The following is a 20,520-nucleotide window of genomic DNA, read 5'->3' as shown; positions in this document are numbered from 1 at the left end:
GCACATCAACTGGAGGGCACCCTTGCTATCAAACGGAAAGACAAAATCATCAGCTGAAGAGACCTTTGCTCTGATGATGTAGCTGAAATATTAATCCCATTACACATCCATAGTGGATCTGATACAACATCTGGCTTCCATGGACATGGGAAAAAAACAGTTTATGAAAAAGGAACAGGAACTCAGGAGGCACGCAATCTTTTGAAAGATGTTGGCAAAACACTTCCAGTGACACAAGAGGTGCTTCAGCAAATGGCCATCTTCACTATTAGACACATCTATAATGAGACAATCAGTAAAACGTGAAGTGAATCCAGAGCACGGAAGTGGGGTCAGATGGAAAACAAGTCCACGTCCGCATCCCACCAGATCCAGATTCTCACAATCTGCATGTGACGCGAGTTAACTACCAAGTTTACATTCAACTAAACAATGACAAGCCGGATGCACCCCCAAATCCCACCAACCATGGATGGACAATGAAAGACGGTAGATGTGTGTCAGTGAGGTCCCCATGATGCACTCCCAAGAAGTATACATGACTTGGTTGAACAAGAACAGACATTGTTGCACGATGATGAGGCTGAAAGTAATGATGAAGCTTGTGACTCTGGAGCCAGCGACTCAGATAGTGACTGAAGGATTACATGTATGTGTTTCAATGGAGATTTCATTTAATTTCATTTACAACTGTAAAAACATTGCCACAGTCAAAATATAAGAGATGTCAATATTATTTTATTATGACTGTCTTCGATAAAAGACAGTTTGGACAGTACATCAAACTTTGGTCAATGCAAATTTCAAGAATACTTACCGGGAAAGTGTCAATTGCCGGGAATTCAGATAATTCATGTTTTATTTCATTTTTCCATTGAAACACTGTTGCTCTCCAGACAAAATGAAGGAATGTTGATATTCTTTCATCATATTACTGTTCAAGATAAAGTACAGGAGGGATATACAAAAGAATGGTATAACCTTCCTGAACAGTGTAAAAGTTGATAAATTGATATTATGTACACATCATGTTCTGAAAATAAAGACAATGATTGCGTCCTTCTCTTCTTGTCTCAATTTGTTGTGCAATCCCACATATAAACAAACATTTACTTGCATGAAAAGATTCACTGCCAATAATATTATGAGAAGAAAATTGATTTTTTACTATTTTCCAGATGTGACTCGACGACAATCTTGGATTTGGCCCCCGAAAAGTTATATTTCATATTTTGTGACTTAACCCTGAAATATAACAATCTGTAATGGTAATATATGACATCCTTGACCTTCAAAACATATATTTTGACCCAAAAATCAGAAAAATCGGACATGCAGAACCAAAGATATGCAATTTTTGATATACTGGAAGTAGCATGGTGGCCATTTTGAATTTTCGCATCTGGCCGAGTTAGCCCACATTTTCATGAGGTTCACACCAGCTCATTTTAATCAGCACCCTCAAATTGACTACAATCAACCTTCAAACCTTGGTCCTGGAAAAACGGTCACGGGACCCTATTGTGGGACCTCTACGACAACCTGTCTACAAAATTTCATCTGGATTCATCCACAACCTTTGGCGATATCCTGCACACAAACAAGCAAACAGACAAATAAGATGTTGTGCAGAGCACTAAGCTTGCAAGATCCATAAAACAAATTCGATTTAAAAAGTAATTGGTGGTTGAATTCAATGACCAAATCTGCAACTCCTATTCAAATTTCAAGTCAATTGGATGAAAATTGACATTTTGAGAAATCTGGCCTATGTTGACGTTTTGGCCGATGTGGACCTCATGGTCCATGTTGACCTCAAAAATAAATGGCTGGTTAAATTCCATGACGTGAACAAAATCCTCTTCAAATTTCAAGTCAATCGGATGAAAATTGAGGATTTTAGAAATACTGCCTTAGTTGTTCACATTGGGTTGATGTTGACCTTTTGGTCTTTATTGACCTCAAATATAATTCACTGGTTGAATACAGTGACCGGCAATATAACTCCTTTTCAAATTTCAAATTAATCGGATGAAAATTGAGGATTTTAGAAATCACACCGAAGTTGTTGACCTTTGGCTTATGTTGACCTTTTGACCTCAAAAACAATAGGCTTCTTCCTCATGACAAACTCGACCAGATGGTGAAATTTCGTCAATATTGGTTTGAAATTGTGACCTGCAGGCGATCAACAGACAAACAAACAGACAGACAGGCGGCCAGGCAGACAGGCAGACAGAGACGGACAGGCAGACGGACAGACGGAATATCAAAATCGACTGACAAATACACTTGAAAAATCTTCAATATTGCAAGTAACAAGAAGAAGACGTCATGCAAAGCACAATACTTGCAAAATCCATCAAACAAATTTGACCTCAAATATAATTGGTGCTTGAATTCACTGACCAAATATGCAACTCCTCTTCAAATTTCAAGTCTATCGGATGAAAATAGACAATTTTAGAAATTGGCCTTTATCTTGACCCTTTGGCCACAAACAGAATCACACAAAATACTTAAAAAATGTTCGATTTTGCAAGTTACAAACAAACAGACAGAAAGGGGTGAAAACATAACCTCCTTCACTTTCGGTGGCAGCCAAAGACATCGACCATTATAAAGCTTGCAGTGTTCGTGTGAGAAAACTCCACAGATATTTGAAGACTCGATAGCTCAGCGCATTGTCACTGTGCAAGTGATGACGTCCTTGGGTTTGAGTCCTGGGTTTAGACAGAATTGTTTCATACTCACCCCATGCAGGAATTTATTCCTGTATATTAAAATTTTTTAAAGCTGTGCAGTGACCGTGTTGTCACTGAACTACGCCCTCAAACTTTAGTGAAATCGGACCAAACTTCTGGGCTGCACCAAGCTCTCCCATGTGTATGTCCTTAGGGTATTAAAAAAAAAGTTTTTGAAATAAATAAGTTTGTTTTTAAAACTGAAACCTTAAGCTTCAATTGCTTACAAAAAAATGTAATATCATGAATATTACAAATACATTTGAATAAAAGAAATGTTTGTATTGTGGCGGTTTTGAGAAACCGCTCTTGTAAATGTGCACTTACGACATGTAGATCCTTCAGCGTAGTTATTTCCGGAATAAATGTTGAGAATTGTCGCTTCACTTTGGATGGGTCAGTAGGATCCAAACTGCGTTAGAACAGATAGATTATGATTCACCCCCGATTTTTCTTTTGCACATTGAAGGTTGTCGGCAAGGCATTGGCAGCCATTTGATGCGGGCGTGTGCCGAACCACCTTCCTTCCATTCAGGTCAGGTCAGGTCAGGTCAGGTATGGGAGCATGCACCGGACAGAGCGTCGCAGCGTCCACTTTCTGCCGGTACACCAGGAGCCTCTGTCGGGCCATCCCCCAGGCAAATGCCTGGCCCACCCCATCTCCTTGAGATCTTAATCAACCTGCTGCACCATGAGGCACATGGCCAGCCCATTGGCCTCCTCCAGTCATGATGCTCCCTCGCTGAGAGAATCTGGTGAGTAGGATCAGCATCAGGAAAATGAGTCACATGTCCATGCAGCCGCAGCTGCCACTCACAGACTATGCAGGTAACAAATCTCATTTGAGTCTCGTTCAGCAACCGCTTATTGGGCACAAAGTCCGACTCGCGATAGCCAAAGATTCTCCGAAGAGAGTGGTAACAAAGGAATTAAGTCGCCATCTCAGATCCCTGGTCAGAGTCCAAGTCTCACATCCATAGAGCAAGACTGCATAGCAAGCACCAAGGACCTCGATGCGGGCTTTCGTCCTCCTGCACAGGCACCGGCAGCGCAACACCCCATGATCCAATGAATCCATGACTCCCCACGCCTGACCCAAATGTCAACTGACCTCTGGCTCACAGCCAGCAAAGACATGAATATTACTGACAAGGTAAGTGAATCTCTCTGTGACCTCAACATCCTTGCCACAAACAGGTACAGACAGGACACTCGCATTCAAGGATGTCAATGAAAGCCTGGATCTTACTTTTGACCCAGGAAACCCGTAATCTCAGTGGCTCCGACTCCTCCTTCAGCACCCGGCGGGCCCCCAAAAGGATGTCTATGGTCTCTGCAAAGATGATTGCATCATCTGCAAAATCAAGGTCAGAGATCTTGACATTCCCAAATGATCCGTGGCTTCGCCCCACAGCCTGCAGCCCTATGTCCACCGGTGATTATGTTGGATATCGGCACGATCGAGAGGAGCCTGCGAATTATCCCTGCTGATGCACTGAATTGATGCAATCGTTCGGCCAGAATATTCGTTGTCAAGATGTTGCGAGATTAAATCACCAATACAGTCACTCGAATTTATACCGCCGACATACTTTGTAACAATCACCTTCACCCCAGAAACCACAGTCAATCTGAACCACGCTGGCCACTGCTCAGATGCCATGACCGGACTATTGCGCAGTTCTACTACTCAGTTTGGTGAAAGATGAGTCGGCATTTTTGCTCACGCGCACGAAATTATATTTTGAAAATAAATGCCAACGTTTACATTTCGGGTTTTGAAACTTTTGCACCTTCGGCGAAAATGGATAAATATAAAAGGCTAAAAATATGTTTTATATTTATATTTCATTTCTCCTTCTTTGCGAATCGCAACGGCGTTTTTGGCCATCTTCCAGATCACATGACGATCAAACGGGAAAGAAATTCAAAAATCTGTCCGGTTAAATGCAAGATAATATTTTTTACAATCATAATCAATAAACAGTTGCCGAATATCTTGTAGAATGGCAGACTGGACAGGTTTTGAAAATGGCGATTTTTATAACTTCGTGACCTCGTCCCTGACCTTGAACCCGGACAAAAGTTAAATCGTTGTGCAACACTCATCGACCTCCACCCACATACTAAGTTTCATCAAGATCGGAAAGAAAAATTGTTGACGGACGTACGTACGGACGGACGTACGAACGGACATACGTACGGACGGACGTACGAACGGACATTTGGTCTGGCTTTATTAGGTCATCTCGGTCGAGATGACCTAAAAATAGCTGCCAGCAGCCCCTGCCAAAACTCTCGTCTGTGTTCATTGAGGACCCGAAGAACAAGGATAGTGTCAACCGTTGACCTCTTTGGTGAAAAGCCTGAATGCTATGGACGCTGGTGCTCAAGCAGATGGTGATGAACCCGATCAAGAATTATCCGAGCAAAGACCTTGCCCGGCACTGAGAGCAGCGTCATCCCCCGGGAGTTGTTGCAGTCCTGGCGATCACCCTTCCCTTTCCAAAGAGGAACAACAAGGCTGCTCTTCCAGTCAGTTGGGATGATGCCTGTGTTCCAGGCAGAACACAGAACTGCAAGCAACGAATCTGGAGCAGCATTACCACCAGCCTTGAGAAGTTCAGCATGGATGCCACAGATCCCAGGAGCTTTACCCCATTTCAACTGGTTCACCACAGCCTGTACTTCCACAAAAGAAGGTGGATCACATTTGATTGGATGGTCAGCAATAGCGATGGTAACACCCTGACATCCAACTCAATAGCTGGTGAATCAGCCTGGTACAGCCGCTCAAAGTAACCGTCCCAGTGTGCCTTCACTTTGGACTCCTCTGCTCCAATTGCAGCACACCAAGGGACGGGCTTGAAAGAACGCAATGTGCGAATTCCCCTGTAAGCAGGACGAGAATCACTTGACCACAGGTGATACTCTACCCCCTCACAGATTCCTCGCACATCGGCCTCCCCTCAGTGTACGTACAGTTTTACGCTTCAGTTTCCCTGAATACCTTTGCTCTGCGATTCAGCCTGGCCCTGCAACTCTGGTTAATGGTGGCCAGTATCCCTTGAGAGACAAAATTATCCTTCTACTGACGATGAGATCCAAGACATCCACCAGCAGCATCAAGGACGGTGATCTTGAAGGCACTTCACAACTCTTCAGGATTCCCCAAAGCACCTCGACCCTCCAAATCCCCACTCAGCCTGTTGGGAAACGCCTCAGCTTCCCTCTCATCCTTGAGCCTGCCAAAATCCAACCAAGGCTGAGATAATACCATTCTCCTGGATTTAAGCTGAAACTTCAGAGTTGCTACAACAAGCCTGTGGTCAGCATTGAGAAACTGAGCACTCCGGTCGTCCCTGCAGTTCTGGACCATCCTTCAGTGACGATCAACGAGCATATGGTCAATCTCGTTTGCCACACCAGCAGCGTTGGAATACCAAATCCAGCGATGAGCCTGTGGGGGCTGAAACCATGAATCAGCCACTTGAAGTCCATGACCTCTTGCAAAGTCAAGGAATTTTGTGCTATTCTGGTTACCAGTTCCAGACTGATGGGGACGAACAAAAAATGTCTCATAACCATCGCTTTCAGTTGCAGTTGATGCATTGAAATTCCCAAGACTCGAAGAGTATCTCGCCTCGGGCACTGCTCAACCACAGACTCGAGCGTGGCAGAGAATGCATCCTTCATGGTGAGATCACTCGCCCCAGTCGGAGCATATACAGAGACAATGGAAATGACACTCAAGGAGTGACGAATCGTTAGTCTCATAATATGCTCATTAACCGGTGTTACCTCAATCATCATGGGAGTCAACTTAATGGACACAAATTCAGCAACTCCTTGGGCTTGGAAACCATCAGAGTGACCAGACTAATAGTAGGTGCAACCACCCACCATGATGTTTCCGCAATCCGGTCTCTGAACCTCAGAGTGTGCTGCAATACTGATGTTCAAACGCTTGACCTCAGATGATAACAGACAGGTGATCATCCTCTCTTCGGGATAGGACATTCCAGGCACCCACCCGAAGGGACCGTCTCAGGTTAACACAAGGAGATCGCTGTCTAGTGGACGACACCTCAGCACCACCCCGACACACACCACCACAATCTGACCCGGTAATGTTACCCCATGGTTTCCCTCCTGTCATCAAAGATTGGGAATCCCGAAGGCTTTGCCCCAATCCAGTCATCCGGTGAGTTTCCCCGATGGAGGACAGCGACACAGGAGGTAATCCCACGGAGTGGATCGTCACATTTCTTGTCTTCTCTCTCAGATTGGACAAGATTTCTTCTCTTCAGATTGGATTCCTTACATTCCCTTCATCGTTCGTTTCCTCTCTCTCTCCTCACACCACAAGTAAGTACACACACTTTTATTTAATACACACTGTGGTTTGACTCGATCTCTTCCTTCACACACGTCAAGCAATCAAGACATGAAGTTCACTTACAGAACCTCAAACTTGCTTCCTCTCAAGGAGATCCCTCATCCCACAACCCTCAACCATTCACCCCATCAGAAACCTTCATGATGGCGATCACGTGACCGGACGATGTTTAGTCAGCATTGACCTGAGAGGAATCGGTTCTGTTCGTTTCCCCAAGATCGTTCTTGTTCACCTCAAACCCGCCCAATGCTCGCTCACGTTCAGCGGTGACAAGTGGGGTCCGACTCGAACGACAACCAGAAGCCGCGACTGAGAGGACTCACTTGAGAAACTAGAATGGGCGGGGAAAGGGAGGCGGAACATCAATCTGCGCGCAGGCCCCGCCCAATGACGGAGGCGGAACATCAATCTGCGCGCAGGCCCCGCCCAATGACGGAGGGGGAACATCAATCTGCGCGCAGGCCCCGCCCAATGACGGAGGGGGAACATCAATCTGCGCGCAGGCCCCGCCCAAATTTTCTCGAAGATTTTGAATTTACGTGAACAATGTTGAGGAAATCTCAATATGAACAAAAACAAAATTAATCCTTCTTCAACATCACGTGATTTGTCATCACATACAATAACATCCGGTTCAATCAAAGGTCATCACGTTCATTTCAGATGTTAATGTCACGATGATGTTTTCAAGGATTCAACAACAGCCAAATATTAACTGTTTATTACAGATGAAAACAAATACGTCATAACGTGGGAAGAAGGATGTGCCGACAACTCACGACTCGACCCACGTCCGCCATTCTGACCCAGCCCACCAGATTCCTCCCACATGTGACGTCACATCCTGTGACGTATTTATGTATTATATATTTACATTGTACATTGTATATTTACATAATAACAGGCAAAATTACCGATAACAACACAGGAAGTGAATCCATGTCGTTCACACATTATTTATTAAAATACACAGTTTGGTGTTAAAATCAATTCTTCATCGAGATTTGGTGAGTGTGACGTGTGAGTGTTAATTATGGTTTTGTTTTCCAAGATAAAATGTGTTTATTTCATTTATCACTCGTTTTGGGATTCAAATGATATGTGTGTGTGATGTTAAAACCGAATGTGACAGTTGATCTGTCGATGACGTCACAGCCATTTTTCACCATCCGGGATCTCAATATTTGGCATGACGTCACTGATCATATTCCGTCCATATAACTTTTTGGGATATCGTGCCATATATCGTTTTTACCCCATCCCTGAATTGTGAAGAATCGGTGAAAAATTAAAATAAATTCTCCTCTCTGTATCTGGAACCGATCAATTCGTCGTCGTCAAACACCGAACCTCAACGTCACAGAGGTTGTGTGACGTCACAATGATCATTCCAACGTTCGGGAACAGACAAGGTGGAGAGGTGATGGATGTGAAGCGTCAGTTGGAGGATCGAGCATCGACGAACAGGACAGAGATGTGGATTGTTACGGTGATCTTGGTGTTGTTCGTCCTTGGTGGGACATGGCGACCTCCGCTGCAGGTAAGTGGGGATTGTAAGGGATGGTGGAGTCGGGAAGGGACACAACACGGAAGGAGTGAGTTTATCAGGAGTTTGTGTGGTTTGATGTTAGAGAGAACAGGGGGTGTATTGTGAGTTTGTAACATGAGCAAGTTGTTCGTGTCCGCACGGGATTCCACACACAGTACGGATGGAGGAGGGAAAAATACAAATGGCGTCTTGTATCATAGAGTCGGGAAGTTGTAACAATTCACATTTATTATGGGCCGGGGGCCAGTAGGACCTCCCTTGCACCCCTCCACCCCACCCCGACCCCTCCTCCCACCCCCCCCGGCCCCACACACCCACCCCTCCCGCCCCCACCCTGACCCCTCCTCCCACCCCCACACCCCACACCCCCACCCCTCCCGCCCCCACACCCCACACCACCCTCCCTGATACCAGTGTTCATATTTGTCCCAAGTCTCAGAAAAATAACTCATTTTCACTCTGCTTTATCTGTTTCCATGGCAACCAATCAAAAATAGACGAATCTCACAAAGATCGGCAAAATGTCAACATCTCTGTCAAATATAAACATAAAATCACAAAGTTGGTGTCAAATTAAAGTTTATACATTTACTTATTAAAATATATTTTGTTTATGCAAATTAGCCTATTTGCATGTAAATTCAATTTGACGAAAACACAAGAATTCCCACAAAAATGCAAGAATTTCCATTTTCTTTCCTTGTAATTACCACATGTCAGTTTTTTGTCAAAAAATCGTAACTTAAGTGTTGCCAGATACAAGACAGGTTGGCAAAAAATATATTAAAATATTTTTGAATTTTTTTAAGTTGGCTAATTAGCATAAAATACAAAGCACAATGAATCATTCGAAAATCATGCAAAATCAGATTAATCAATAGAATGAATTACCTGGGCCTGATGTACATAACTGTGACTTATGATGTCTGTTGGTGTTTGAGGGAAACACAACTATTTTCTGTTTGAGTAAAAGTAGTGGAAATAATTTTAAATGCATTGATGTGCTCATTCGGATCCGCCATTATGGAAATTCTCATTTTCGTAAATATCTCAACTTCTGGTTCATGGACATTTGTAAATAATGAATCTACACACATGTTTGGAGGGTCAAGGAATAACGTGAACATATTTCCTTTGTTGTCAGAGATGTAGAAGAATGTTTGGATAGCTTAATTACATGCAAAAATGGAAACAGCTTTATACAGCAGAGTGAAAATGAGTTATTTTTCTGGGAACATCTTTTTTCTGATACGTGGGAAATACACGTTGGTACTTTTCAAGTGGGATAAATAGGATACATTTGTAATTTTACAGGGAAACTGTAAAGGACATTTTCTGTTTTCTTCTGTGAGTTTGATTCCAATGTTATCGGATCCGAAGATTAAAAACTGTCGTCCTTGTGCACCACAACCAGGATATTCAGAGACCAAATTAAGTTGGCTGCCTTGTTCAGTGGCACTTTTTTGTGTAAGTCTATGATTCCTGGAGTAGCCTTTAAAAAGAGTAGTCCATTGTGTGTTGGTGCCCAGATTAAATCCCATATTTAATCTTCCTTGTCTGCCCTTTAAACGGTTGTGATACCTCATTGCCATGAGGATGTGATGAGGAATATAAAGAGAGTTTGTATTTGGTTGGAAACTGCAGGTTTCGGGATAAGTTTCCCCATTAGGTAAAGTTGGAATTTGTCGCTTCAAGGCAAAAGTTCCTTCATGGTCGTGTAGATGGAGGAATCTTCATGGTCGTGTAGATGGAGGAACCTTCATGGTCGTGTTGATGGAGGAACCTTCATGGTCGTGTAGATGGAGGAATCTTCATGGTCGTGTTGATGGAGGAATCTTCATGGTCGTGTAGATGGAGGAATCTTCATGGTCCTGTTGATGGAGGAATCTTCATGGTCGTGTTGATGGAGGAATTTTCATGGTCGTGTAGATGGAGGAATCTTCATGGTCGTGAGGATAGAGGAATCTTCATGGTCGTGTAGATGGAGGAATCTTCATGGTCGTGTAGATTGAGGAATCTTCATGGTCGTGTTGATGGAGGAATCTTCATGGTCCTGGAGTTGGAGGAATCTTCATGGTCGTGTAGATGGAGGAATCTTCATGGTCGTGTAGATGGAGGAATCTTCATGGTCGTGTAGATGGAGGAATCTTCATGGTCGTGTAGATGGAGGAATCTTCATGGTCGTGTAGATGGAGGAATCTTCATGGTCGTGTAGATTGAGGAATCTTCATGGTCGTGTCGATGGAGGAATCTTCATGGTCATGAAGCTGGAGGAATCTTCATGGTCGTGGAGATGGAGGAATCTTCATGGTCGTGTAGATGGAGGAATCTTCATGGTCGTGGAGATGGAGGAATCTTCATGGTCGTGTAGATGGAGGAATCTTCATGGTCGTGTAAATGGAGGAATCTTCATGGTCGTGTTGATGGAGGAATCTTCATGGAATGCTTTTCTCGTTAGTGGACGTTAAAGATCCCAAGGTGTTTCTTGCAAAGACTCGACGAGTTATCGCCAGCATTCTGAACAAATCACAAATTGCTTCCCAAACTCTCTTGTTAAACTGTGCTTGACAAGCATGGTCATGAAATCAATATACCCAGTGTGAGTTCAACACCTTCATCCTGCAGAGAATTGAAAACAGGCTGATGATGATAATAATGATGATGATGATGATGATGATGATGATGATGATGATTATAACAGCTGGAAAATATAACCTCCTTTCACCTTCAGTGAAAGCTGTTCACGATTTTGGGTGATCTTGACCTTTGCCTTTTGATAAAAAAAACATTTAATTCTGCTTCTACCTTTTAATTGGTGAACCAATTCAGTAACCCAATATGCTAATTCTTAAAATTTCAGATCAATTGCATGAAAATTAGTGATTTTATGTGATGCTGAACTTTGACCTTTTGACCAAAACATTAATTTATTTTCTCCATATTCTCATGAGAAAGTTATGCTGAAAATTTAATGACAAAGCTCAAATGGTAAATTGGAATTTCAGGTGAATTGCATTAAATTGATGATTTTCGGTGAATTTGACCTTTTGACCTTTTCACAAAATTATTTTATTTTTTCTTCTCCATATTCTAATATTCTAATAATAAAGCTTTCTTGAAAATTTGATTTAAAAATTTCAAATTGTAACAAAGTTACGGACCGGACGCACGCACGCACACACACGTGATTGCAAAACCCCACCTTCCACTGCGTGAGGGACGGGTTAATAAACTTTTCTCCTCTCCCTGCCCTTTTTTCCATGTCCATAGATTTTCGAGAAAAACGCTGTGGAGGAATCAGTGGTCTCCAAACTTCGTGACGTCGTGTTCGTCACAATTGGCATCTTTTTATTTGTCATCGTAACATCATTTAAACCATCTTCCTGGTTCAATCGACAGAGGAAGCACAAAAAAAGCTCCACATTCACTGGTAAGGAAGACAAGTGACGTTTTCATCAATCTGATCCTTGCTTCATCCATAAGGGCAGTAAATGTAGAAATGGTCTGTGGAGTCGAAAGGATCGTGGTCGCGGGGGGGGGGGGGTCCTAAGGGTTTTGGTTGTCTTCGGAGTATGAAAGCTTTTTGGGTGGGTGGTGGGTCTTCAAGGTCATGAGGAGTCTCAAGCACCTGAAGGATTTCAACATATCTTTGAGTTCTCAAGGTCCTTGGGGATCTTAGGGGTCTTTGAGAGTACAAAGGGGTCTTCAGGTGTCAAGGGGTTTAAAGGTAGCGAGGGGTCTGGAACATGCATGCATGGCTCCTATTATGCAGTGGCCTGCAAAGGTATTCAACCCTCCCAGGTTTCACATGTTGATGCCACCTGAGCTTATTTCTTGATGCTTTCAAATCAAACTTAATATGTCGTCTTCACAAACTATTCCGAAGTGATAAAACTAAAAAATGCAGATAAAATGTGAATAAGTCAGATTAACAGAGAAAACTATAAAGGCATTCGGTGGAGCTCATACCTCCGCAAGGCTGATTAGTTTATGCTTTGTATCCCACTGATAGGCCAGATCTGGATTCGGACCTCAACTAAAATTTAATTGGCTTCTTCTTATCACATTACCAACTCATCCACCAAATTTTGGCCTAATCCGTGCATAATTTTTTGAAATATCACTCTTGTACATCGGTTTTGCCTGATGATTCAACAGTGAAGAATCACTTAAAAATACTCTGATCTGGATCCGGATTAAATCTTCACCAAAATCGAAATGAATACTTCCTCGTTACATACCAAACCTCTCCACCAAGTTTCGTCCAAATTCATCCACAACTTTTTGAGATAACCTTCTATCCGTCATTTTTGGCCAATCACTCAATGGCGAAGAATCACTTGGAAAACTATTGCATCCAGATCCGGATTGGGATCATCACCAAAATCTAATCATATTGTCCGGATCGCATACCCAAGCTCTCCAACAAATTTCGTCCAAATCCGTCAACAACTTTTTGAGATATTTTGTTCATAAACAAACAAACAGATGGGGGTGAAAACATAACCTCCATCCACCTTTGTTGGCATGGGTAATCAGATGATTCTCAGTTGCATAAGCATTCAACCCCTTTGCCCAATTAACCCTAAATCACTTCAGGAGAAAATTATTGGTTTGAAAGGTTTCAAAATAAGTGCACAGTAATAGGTTTCATGTGTATGTCATCAGTGATTTAACTAAAAAATTAAACTCCTTCACTTATCTCAGGAGTTTTAACGTGCAACTCACTTGGTCAACCAACAAGGCAAACATGAGGATTTATATATGGGGTACTGAGGGGTCTCAGCAGTCTAAAGGGTCCAAAGGTTTCAAAAGTACCTTCCAATAGTACTTGTAATAGACGCAGTCACGGTCCAACTTACATTTAAACATGACATGTTGAAAGTATTTAATCACGTGGGTTAGTCGGTGGACATGCACTTGCTCCATTCTACTGGGTGGACAATAAAAAACTGACACATTTATATTTCATGTTGAAATAGAAATTTAATAGAAAATGAGAATATTCATGTATATATATTTAAACAAAACAGCCCTTCCAGGGGAATACTTCAGCTTATTATTACTCCTTGATCTTCAAAATAACACCCTTAAAGTGACCACCATTTTCCTGTATGTCTTGACGCACACGAACAGCAATGTTTTGCATCATTTTCCTGAAGGTTTCAAGTGGAATAAAGGTTCGTTCCTCTTCAATTTGCTTCCATAAGTCTTGAATAGTCCTTGCTCTTGTCTGGTAGGCAGTTGATTTAAGGTACCTCCACAAGAAGAAATCAAGCGCTGTTAAATCCAGACTTCTGGCTGGCCATGGAACATCTCCAGATCATGAAATGAGATGATCGAGGAAAAGGTCCTTCAGGAATGACATTGATGCACAAGCAGAATGAGCAGTTGCCCCACCTTGTTGGAACCAGGTTTAACCATCAAATCCCAAGTTCCTTAGTTTTGGAGCAAGAAAGTATCTTATCATTTCTTTGTCGCTCAAGTATCACCGCAACAGTTGCTCCATTGGCAGCTGAAAAATAATATGGCCCAATGACTCCAGCACAAGAAATGCCGCACCACACTGTGACACGTTTGCCATGTAAAGGTTGTTGGTGGAACTGCTCAGGATTTTCTTCCACCCCGAATCGAGTGTTCTGCTTGTTAACAAAACCTGGAAGCTCAAAATTAGCTTCATCTGACATGATTATTTATTTCAATAAACCTGCCATCTTCCTCGAACATCTGAAGAAATGTGCCACACAATTACATCCTTCTTTGTCAATCATCTGAACTCAGTTCTTGAACCATTTGAACGTGGTCGGGAAACCTCTGCAAATTATCCTTCATCATGGTCCAAAGGGATGTTCTCTTTCTGTCCAACGCCTGTGATTGTTTTCTTATCAAACGGTGAGGACTATGCTGTACCCATCTCATCTTCATTTTCCCACCCTTCTTCCCTCCCATGGTACACTGAAGCTTGTGGTGAGGCAGTTGTCCTGAAACAAATTGCCTTCGCCTCATGGAAGGCAAATACAACTGAGGGCAATCTCAGTTCCTTCCACAAAGCTCGGAAAAAGTGTGTCTACCCTGAAGAAAGCCATGAAGCAACAATTTTCCAACCTTAAGTCTGAACTCACAAACCTGTCTCCCTCCTCCAAATCCTGGTGACATCTCATCAAGTCTGTTTCTGGTGGATGATCCCCCGCCACCCCCTCCCTAACCTCAGAGATGCACAGCTGACACTGCACATGAAAAGGCTGAATGCTTAAACTCTGTGTTTGCTTCGAAATCTTGTGTACCAAACACATCGCTTTCTGTACTCACCTTACCCAGTCGCATCCAGCTGTTCCGGGACTTTGTGTCCTTTTCTCATGAAAAGGTGGACAGCTTGCTGTCAAACCTCGACTCAGATTCTTCAACCGGTCCAGACGGCATCAGCCCGATTGTCCAAAACACCTCCTCTGCTGCTCTTACTCACCTTCTCTCTGTTCTATTCACCCTCTCATTTGCTCAAGGTCATCTGCCATCTGCTTGGAAATCAGCAAACATCACTGCCCTGTATAAAAAGGTGCAAAAACAGATCCCTCCCAATCATCATCAAGGTTATAGAATCCATCATTGCTTCTAACATTAAATCCTTCCTCTTCTCCAATGGCCTGATTTCCAATCACAAAATTAAATTCAGACCAGGTCACTCCACCCTGGACTTGCTGCTTCTGCTTTCCCAAAAATGGATGGAGGCCCTCAATGCCAGACATGAGATCAGAGCCATCTCTTCGACATATCGTGTGCTTTTGATACGGTCTGGCATCCTGCCCTGCTCAACAAACTCTCTTCCTATGGTATCCACGGCAATCTCCACTCATGGCTCGCAGACTGCCTCTCCTGAAGCAGTCAACGTATGGCCCTCAATTTAATTCTCTCATCCCCTTTTCCTGTCCAAGCTGGAGTTCTTCAAGGCAGTCTTCTGGGCCCAGTGCTTTTTCTGGTTTTCATCAATGATCTCTCCAACTCTGAAAAATCCTATTTATCTCTTTGCTGATGACTCCACCATCTGCTGTACCATGTCATCAATCAGACCGGCAAGCAGCAGCCTCTTCACTCTGCAAATCTGGATAAAATCACACGCTGGTCCAACACGTGGAACATGCCTTTCAATACTTACAAATTTCACACTCAACATCACTCCAAAAGGACCATCTGGAACCACCCACCCTCCCTCCCCATCTACTTTCTCAACAATCCTCTTGAAGAAGTCCTTTATTTAAAGTTTTTGGTCTCACTATCTGCCATGATCTCTCCTGGGAAAGCAACATCTCCAAGCTGGCCTCCAAAGCCAGTCGCCGATTGGGCATCCTCCATCGTGCAAAGTCCGTCATTGGCATACCTGACCTCCTGACCATGTACAAAGCTTTCATCCTCCACAGTCTGATGGAGTACTTCTCTTCCCTCTGGGCTGGTGCTCCCACCTCTCACCTTTCTCAGCTGTTTCACACTGTGGAAACCAAGGCATTTCGGATCATTGGTATCTCCCATGATGAGGCTGAGTCTTTGGGTCTCTCATTCTCACACCAGAGGCAGGTCTTCTCCAGTCTCCTCTCCGACCTCCCCCCTGGATCTGTCTGCTTTCTGCACCGCCCATATTACTGCAGGGAGCTCATGGTCCACCAGCAACCCCCTTCTGGGAAAACTACCAAAATCACGAATCACTGCTCACCTTCTTTCTTTTATTCCTCTTTTTTCCAGCTTAAGAGCAAACTCCCACACACTCATGAATCCCACTCTTCCATCCAGGTTTTAAAAACAGCTGTTCACCACCATCTCTTATCTTGCCCTATCCAAAACCACGATCTTGTCCATGATCTTTTCATGATCCCCGTTAATCCACCCAAGCCTCCCTCCTTCAAATTCCCTGCCTTCCTTCCTGAAAGTCCCTGTAGTCATGTAAGATGTTCAGTAATGAAGTCATGTATGATGTACAGTAATGAAGTCATGTACAGTAATTGTATTTTTTCATCAAGCGATTTTCAACAATCATCAATGATACATGACTTCATGACTGTGCATCATACATCTTGTTTACCCCGTGTACCCCGCTCCATCCCTCTCCCTTCCACAGATCTCCTCATATCTCTGTTTCCCACTGTTTTGTGCTTCCTCTCCCGTCCCTCTTGTCTCCTGGTCACTTTGTTATATGTTCTGTGTGTGAGCTCTTCTCTGAGCCTTTACATTGCATAATAAATAAATAAATAAATAACAAGCTTCAAACACAAATGTAATGTTGTTCGGTGATCGAACCCTTATGGGTCGACAAGTGTGCGTACGTCAAAGCCACACTGTCAGCCCAGGTCGTATCTTCATACACTGTAAAACAAACTGCGATTCCATGTTGTATTTATACATTTAAAAGGTATCTCGTTTGGTGTCATGCTTTTCTTCTGGTTCAATGTTGAGCTTTTCCTGCATGCAGAGCTTTTAAAACACAGTGTGGGAAGCGGCCGCCGGATATGGGAGACAGCCGAACGTGTAACCATACAAACACACACAAACAGACACCACACTTCACATTATGTAATAGATACTGTGCTTCATTTTAGCTCGAACTGACAAGTATTGTGTTTGTTTCTTGCAGTTTTGGATGTGGCCGGAGACATTTAAAGAACATGGGGAAGAAAGAGCAGCCGTTGCTCGAGGAAGTTCCAAAAAACAAAGCCGTGGAGATGCAGAATGTGAAGGAACAGGAGGATGAAAGAACAAAGTTGTGGCTGAGAGAGCATGAAAAACTACAGGAAAGGGGTGAAAAGTTGCACCAAAAAGAGGAAGAACTGAAGGAAAGAGAACTCCTCATTCAGCTTGGAGAGCAAACAGTTCAGGGAAAAGTTGTGCAACAAAAATATGAGGAAGAGGAATGGAAAAAAGAGAAGGAAATGCAGAAAGAAATAGAGGAAGAACAGCAGAGGAAAAGCAAGGAAGAGGAACTGAGGAAAAAAGATGAGGAGGAGCAAATGGAAAAACATGATGAAGAGAAAAAGAAAAAAAACTCTTCAGAGTGGAGACGAATAGAAGAGGAAGTTCGGAGAGAACTCGAAGAATTTGAAAAATGGAGGGAATCGGTGTATCAGGAGCATGCACGTAGACACCTTGAGATCGAACAAAAAGAGAAAGAGGTGTTAAAGAGTGAGCATGTGGTGGAGAAATTACAGAAAGGGATTTCTGAACTCGAGGAAATGGAGTGGGAAAAACGGGCACGATTCGAAAAAAGGAAGGTGTTAAAAGAAGGGGAAATAAAACATCGAGAGATTGAGACGTGCCAACAAGAGAAGGAGATGAGAGAACGAGAAAAGGATGTTGAGGAAATGGCGAGAGTGATGTACCAACGAGAAGAGGAGGAGCGGAGGGAACAAGAGAGATTTTTAGAGAGAAAAAAAATAAAAGAGGAAGATTTTTTCCTTCGAGAGAAAGAGGCACATCAGCTGGAGCAGGGGATTAATAAGAGGGAAAACGATGTGCGCACACGGGAATACGAGGTGTGGAAAAGTGAGGAAAGGGAGGAAACACGACGAGAGCAGGAAGTACAGAGACGAGTCGAATGTGAAAAGCAGAAACAACTCGAACAAGAAAAGAATCGAGGAGTTGAACGGGAAAAAGAGTCGGCAATGGATCAAGAACTCGAGAAACCCTTTCAGAAATCCGACGAGACCAAAAAGGAGGGGAAAGCGAGTCTTGATGTGGAGGACACAGAACATGTGGAAAAACTTGCTGATGGGAAAGTGCATCAACAGCAACAACAGAATGAGACTTCCCAAGAGTGGTCTCAGAAATGGAATGACAAGCAACGGCTCAAGCAGCAACAGAAACAGTTGTTCAAAAAGCAAATGAAGAAACAAAGCAAGGCAGCAGAGAAAAGTGTTTGGGTTGAAAGGAAACCCCACGGTGTTCACGGGACGCAGCAACAACAGAATCCTCGCCATGATCACGGGCTGCAACAACAGCAACAACATACACAGCACATTGTTGAAGAGTTGCAGCAACAACAGAAGCCTCCCCGTGATAATGAAGCTGTTGTTCAAGGGTTCCAGCAGGAACAAAAACCTTGCGCTGAGCAAGGGCTGAAACATCAGCAGAAGCAGCAAGGTGTTGATGGGCCACACCATATTCAGGACCTTCAACAGGTAAACATCCATCAGTACTTTATCGAAGAAGGGGTGAACATTCTGGGTACAAACACAGCTATCCTCAAGATGAAGACCTGAAGTTGAAATAGATTTTAGCACTTAGTCTTTTATAAACATTGCTGGAAATACTTCCTTTGATGAAGAAGAATATCCTTGATTGTGAAGATAATTGTAATTATAATTTTAGTGGGAAAGGTAACTGATTGCTGCGGTCATCCCCCTGCAGGATAGATCGCAATAATTTTAACTCCCTTGATCGGATGAGATCAAATAATTCACCTTTTCATTGGTTACCTGTTCTATCAGTGCATTTCCTTCTGTGCCACATCCTGAACAAGTTATCAAAGTGACGAACACAAAAATATATTTAATCTTTCATATTTTTATTGTTTTTCCAAAGACCCCTCAGAAGAGGGGCCCGTTCCCTCCACCACCACCCAAGTACAAGAAACCATCTTACCGGCTGGAACGTAAGTTACCAAGATCTTGCCTTACATTACAAAATATTCCAAACTTTATCTAAATTACATGTTCTTCACCTCCATCGTGTCCCATTTGGTCTGTGCTTCAGAAGTGTTGAGAACAAATGAATATATTGTTTCACTGGAAGCCAGACAAGCACCAAACAATTATTCCAATCAGTGGAAGTCTGGAATGAGTGTTAACATATCCATAAAGAAATCGTTGTGAACACCAAGATGTTCATTAAAATTAATTGTTTGAAAAATCAAATCTTTACAATCCCACCTTCAATCATCGACGGGTGACTCGAGCTGCCTCCCACGAAGCAGTCCATCCTGGTTCGCTTCGACGTCATCAGATGAGGTTTTGTTATTTCAGTTTGTGCAGTAAGTGGGGATTTGTGGGCTCTGTATGAAGCACAGAAATGATGGACCAAATTGCCTCAATTCCCTTGTTCGGTGACACAGTGGGATTTGGTGATGAAGAAAATCAAGATGTGAAAGTGGAGGGGAAGGTGAAATAAAACATGAACTGAAATGCACAAAATGAGGGAGAGGGAGAAGCACAGAGAGATCGAGAGAGAGATATTCATTCCAGGATTGTGTTGGAAGGCAGAATAATGATGGAGATTATGATGACAATGCTCTTGAGTGATTTTGACTTCCTTTTGTTGATGTTTGTGTGCAGAGGAAGAAGTCCTCGTGATGCCCGCTGGAGAGGAGGATGCCATGTTTGGGAGTGACTCTCTCATCACTCCATCATATAAGCTCTCCAGAAATGCAAAAAGATACACCAGGCTCATGCAGATGGCCGATTCAAAATTTTTCAACTGAACGGTGTCCAGAACTAAGGTACGATAAACACTCTGGACTGATTTCATCACCTGAATCCTTTTTTTGTCCATGTTTGTCAATCTGTCACTTCCTTGTTAAGACCATCATGATGAGAACTTAATAACTATGACTGTGGAAAACGTAATAATTCAAATGAATACATAAAGAAGGTGAGGTCCCTCCCTGATTCACACAATCAACGCCAATCATGAAGGGAACGACAGATATGAACCCTTGGTGTTCATTACTGGACATCATGCGTGACCTTGTAACTGAACATCATACATGACTTCATTACTGTCCATCATACATGACTTCATTACTGAACATCATACATGACTTCATTACTGTACATCATACATGACTTCATTAC

General features: G+C 43.0%; 2 protein-coding genes across 2 annotated transcripts in view; both read left to right on the top strand.

Moving 5' to 3' along the window:
- Nucleotides 1–7,748: 7,748 nt before the first annotated feature.
- Nucleotides 7,749–18,930, top strand: LOC147015213 (uncharacterized). Its single transcript, XM_085849099.1, has 3 exons — nucleotides 7,749–8,683; nucleotides 11,963–12,122; nucleotides 17,310–18,930. Exon 3 carries the CDS (start codon nucleotides 17,341–17,343, stop codon nucleotides 18,928–18,930), a length of 1,590 nt encoding a protein of 529 aa, XP_085705225.1. The 5' UTR covers nucleotides 7,749–8,683; nucleotides 11,963–12,122; nucleotides 17,310–17,340.
- LOC147015211 (uncharacterized) overlaps nucleotides 18,717–20,520 on the top strand; it is a 69,658-nt gene continuing 67,854 nt past the window's right edge. The window contains exons 1-3 of the mRNA XM_085849098.1: nucleotides 18,717–18,849; nucleotides 19,253–19,322; nucleotides 20,002–20,165. The gene's annotated coding sequence lies outside the window, so the exon portion shown is untranslated. The remainder of the gene's footprint in view (nucleotides 18,850–19,252; nucleotides 19,323–20,001; nucleotides 20,166–20,520) is intronic.

This window comes from Eptatretus burgeri, chromosome 12 (genome assembly GCF_056783735.1).
Source record: "Eptatretus burgeri isolate ZD-2024b chromosome 12, Ebu_testis_v1, whole genome shotgun sequence".
NCBI lineage: Eukaryota > Metazoa > Chordata > Myxini > Myxiniformes > Myxinidae > Eptatretus > Eptatretus burgeri.
The sequence above is the reverse complement of the archived record's forward strand: the minus strand, read 5'-3'. Positions and strand labels throughout refer to the sequence as shown.

Bases quoted from the DNA above. Each gene is read 5' to 3' on its own strand.
- LOC147015213 (XM_085849099.1), top strand. From the start codon at position 17,341: ATGGGGAAGAAAGAGCAGCCGTTGCTCGAGGAAGTTCCAAAAAACAAA.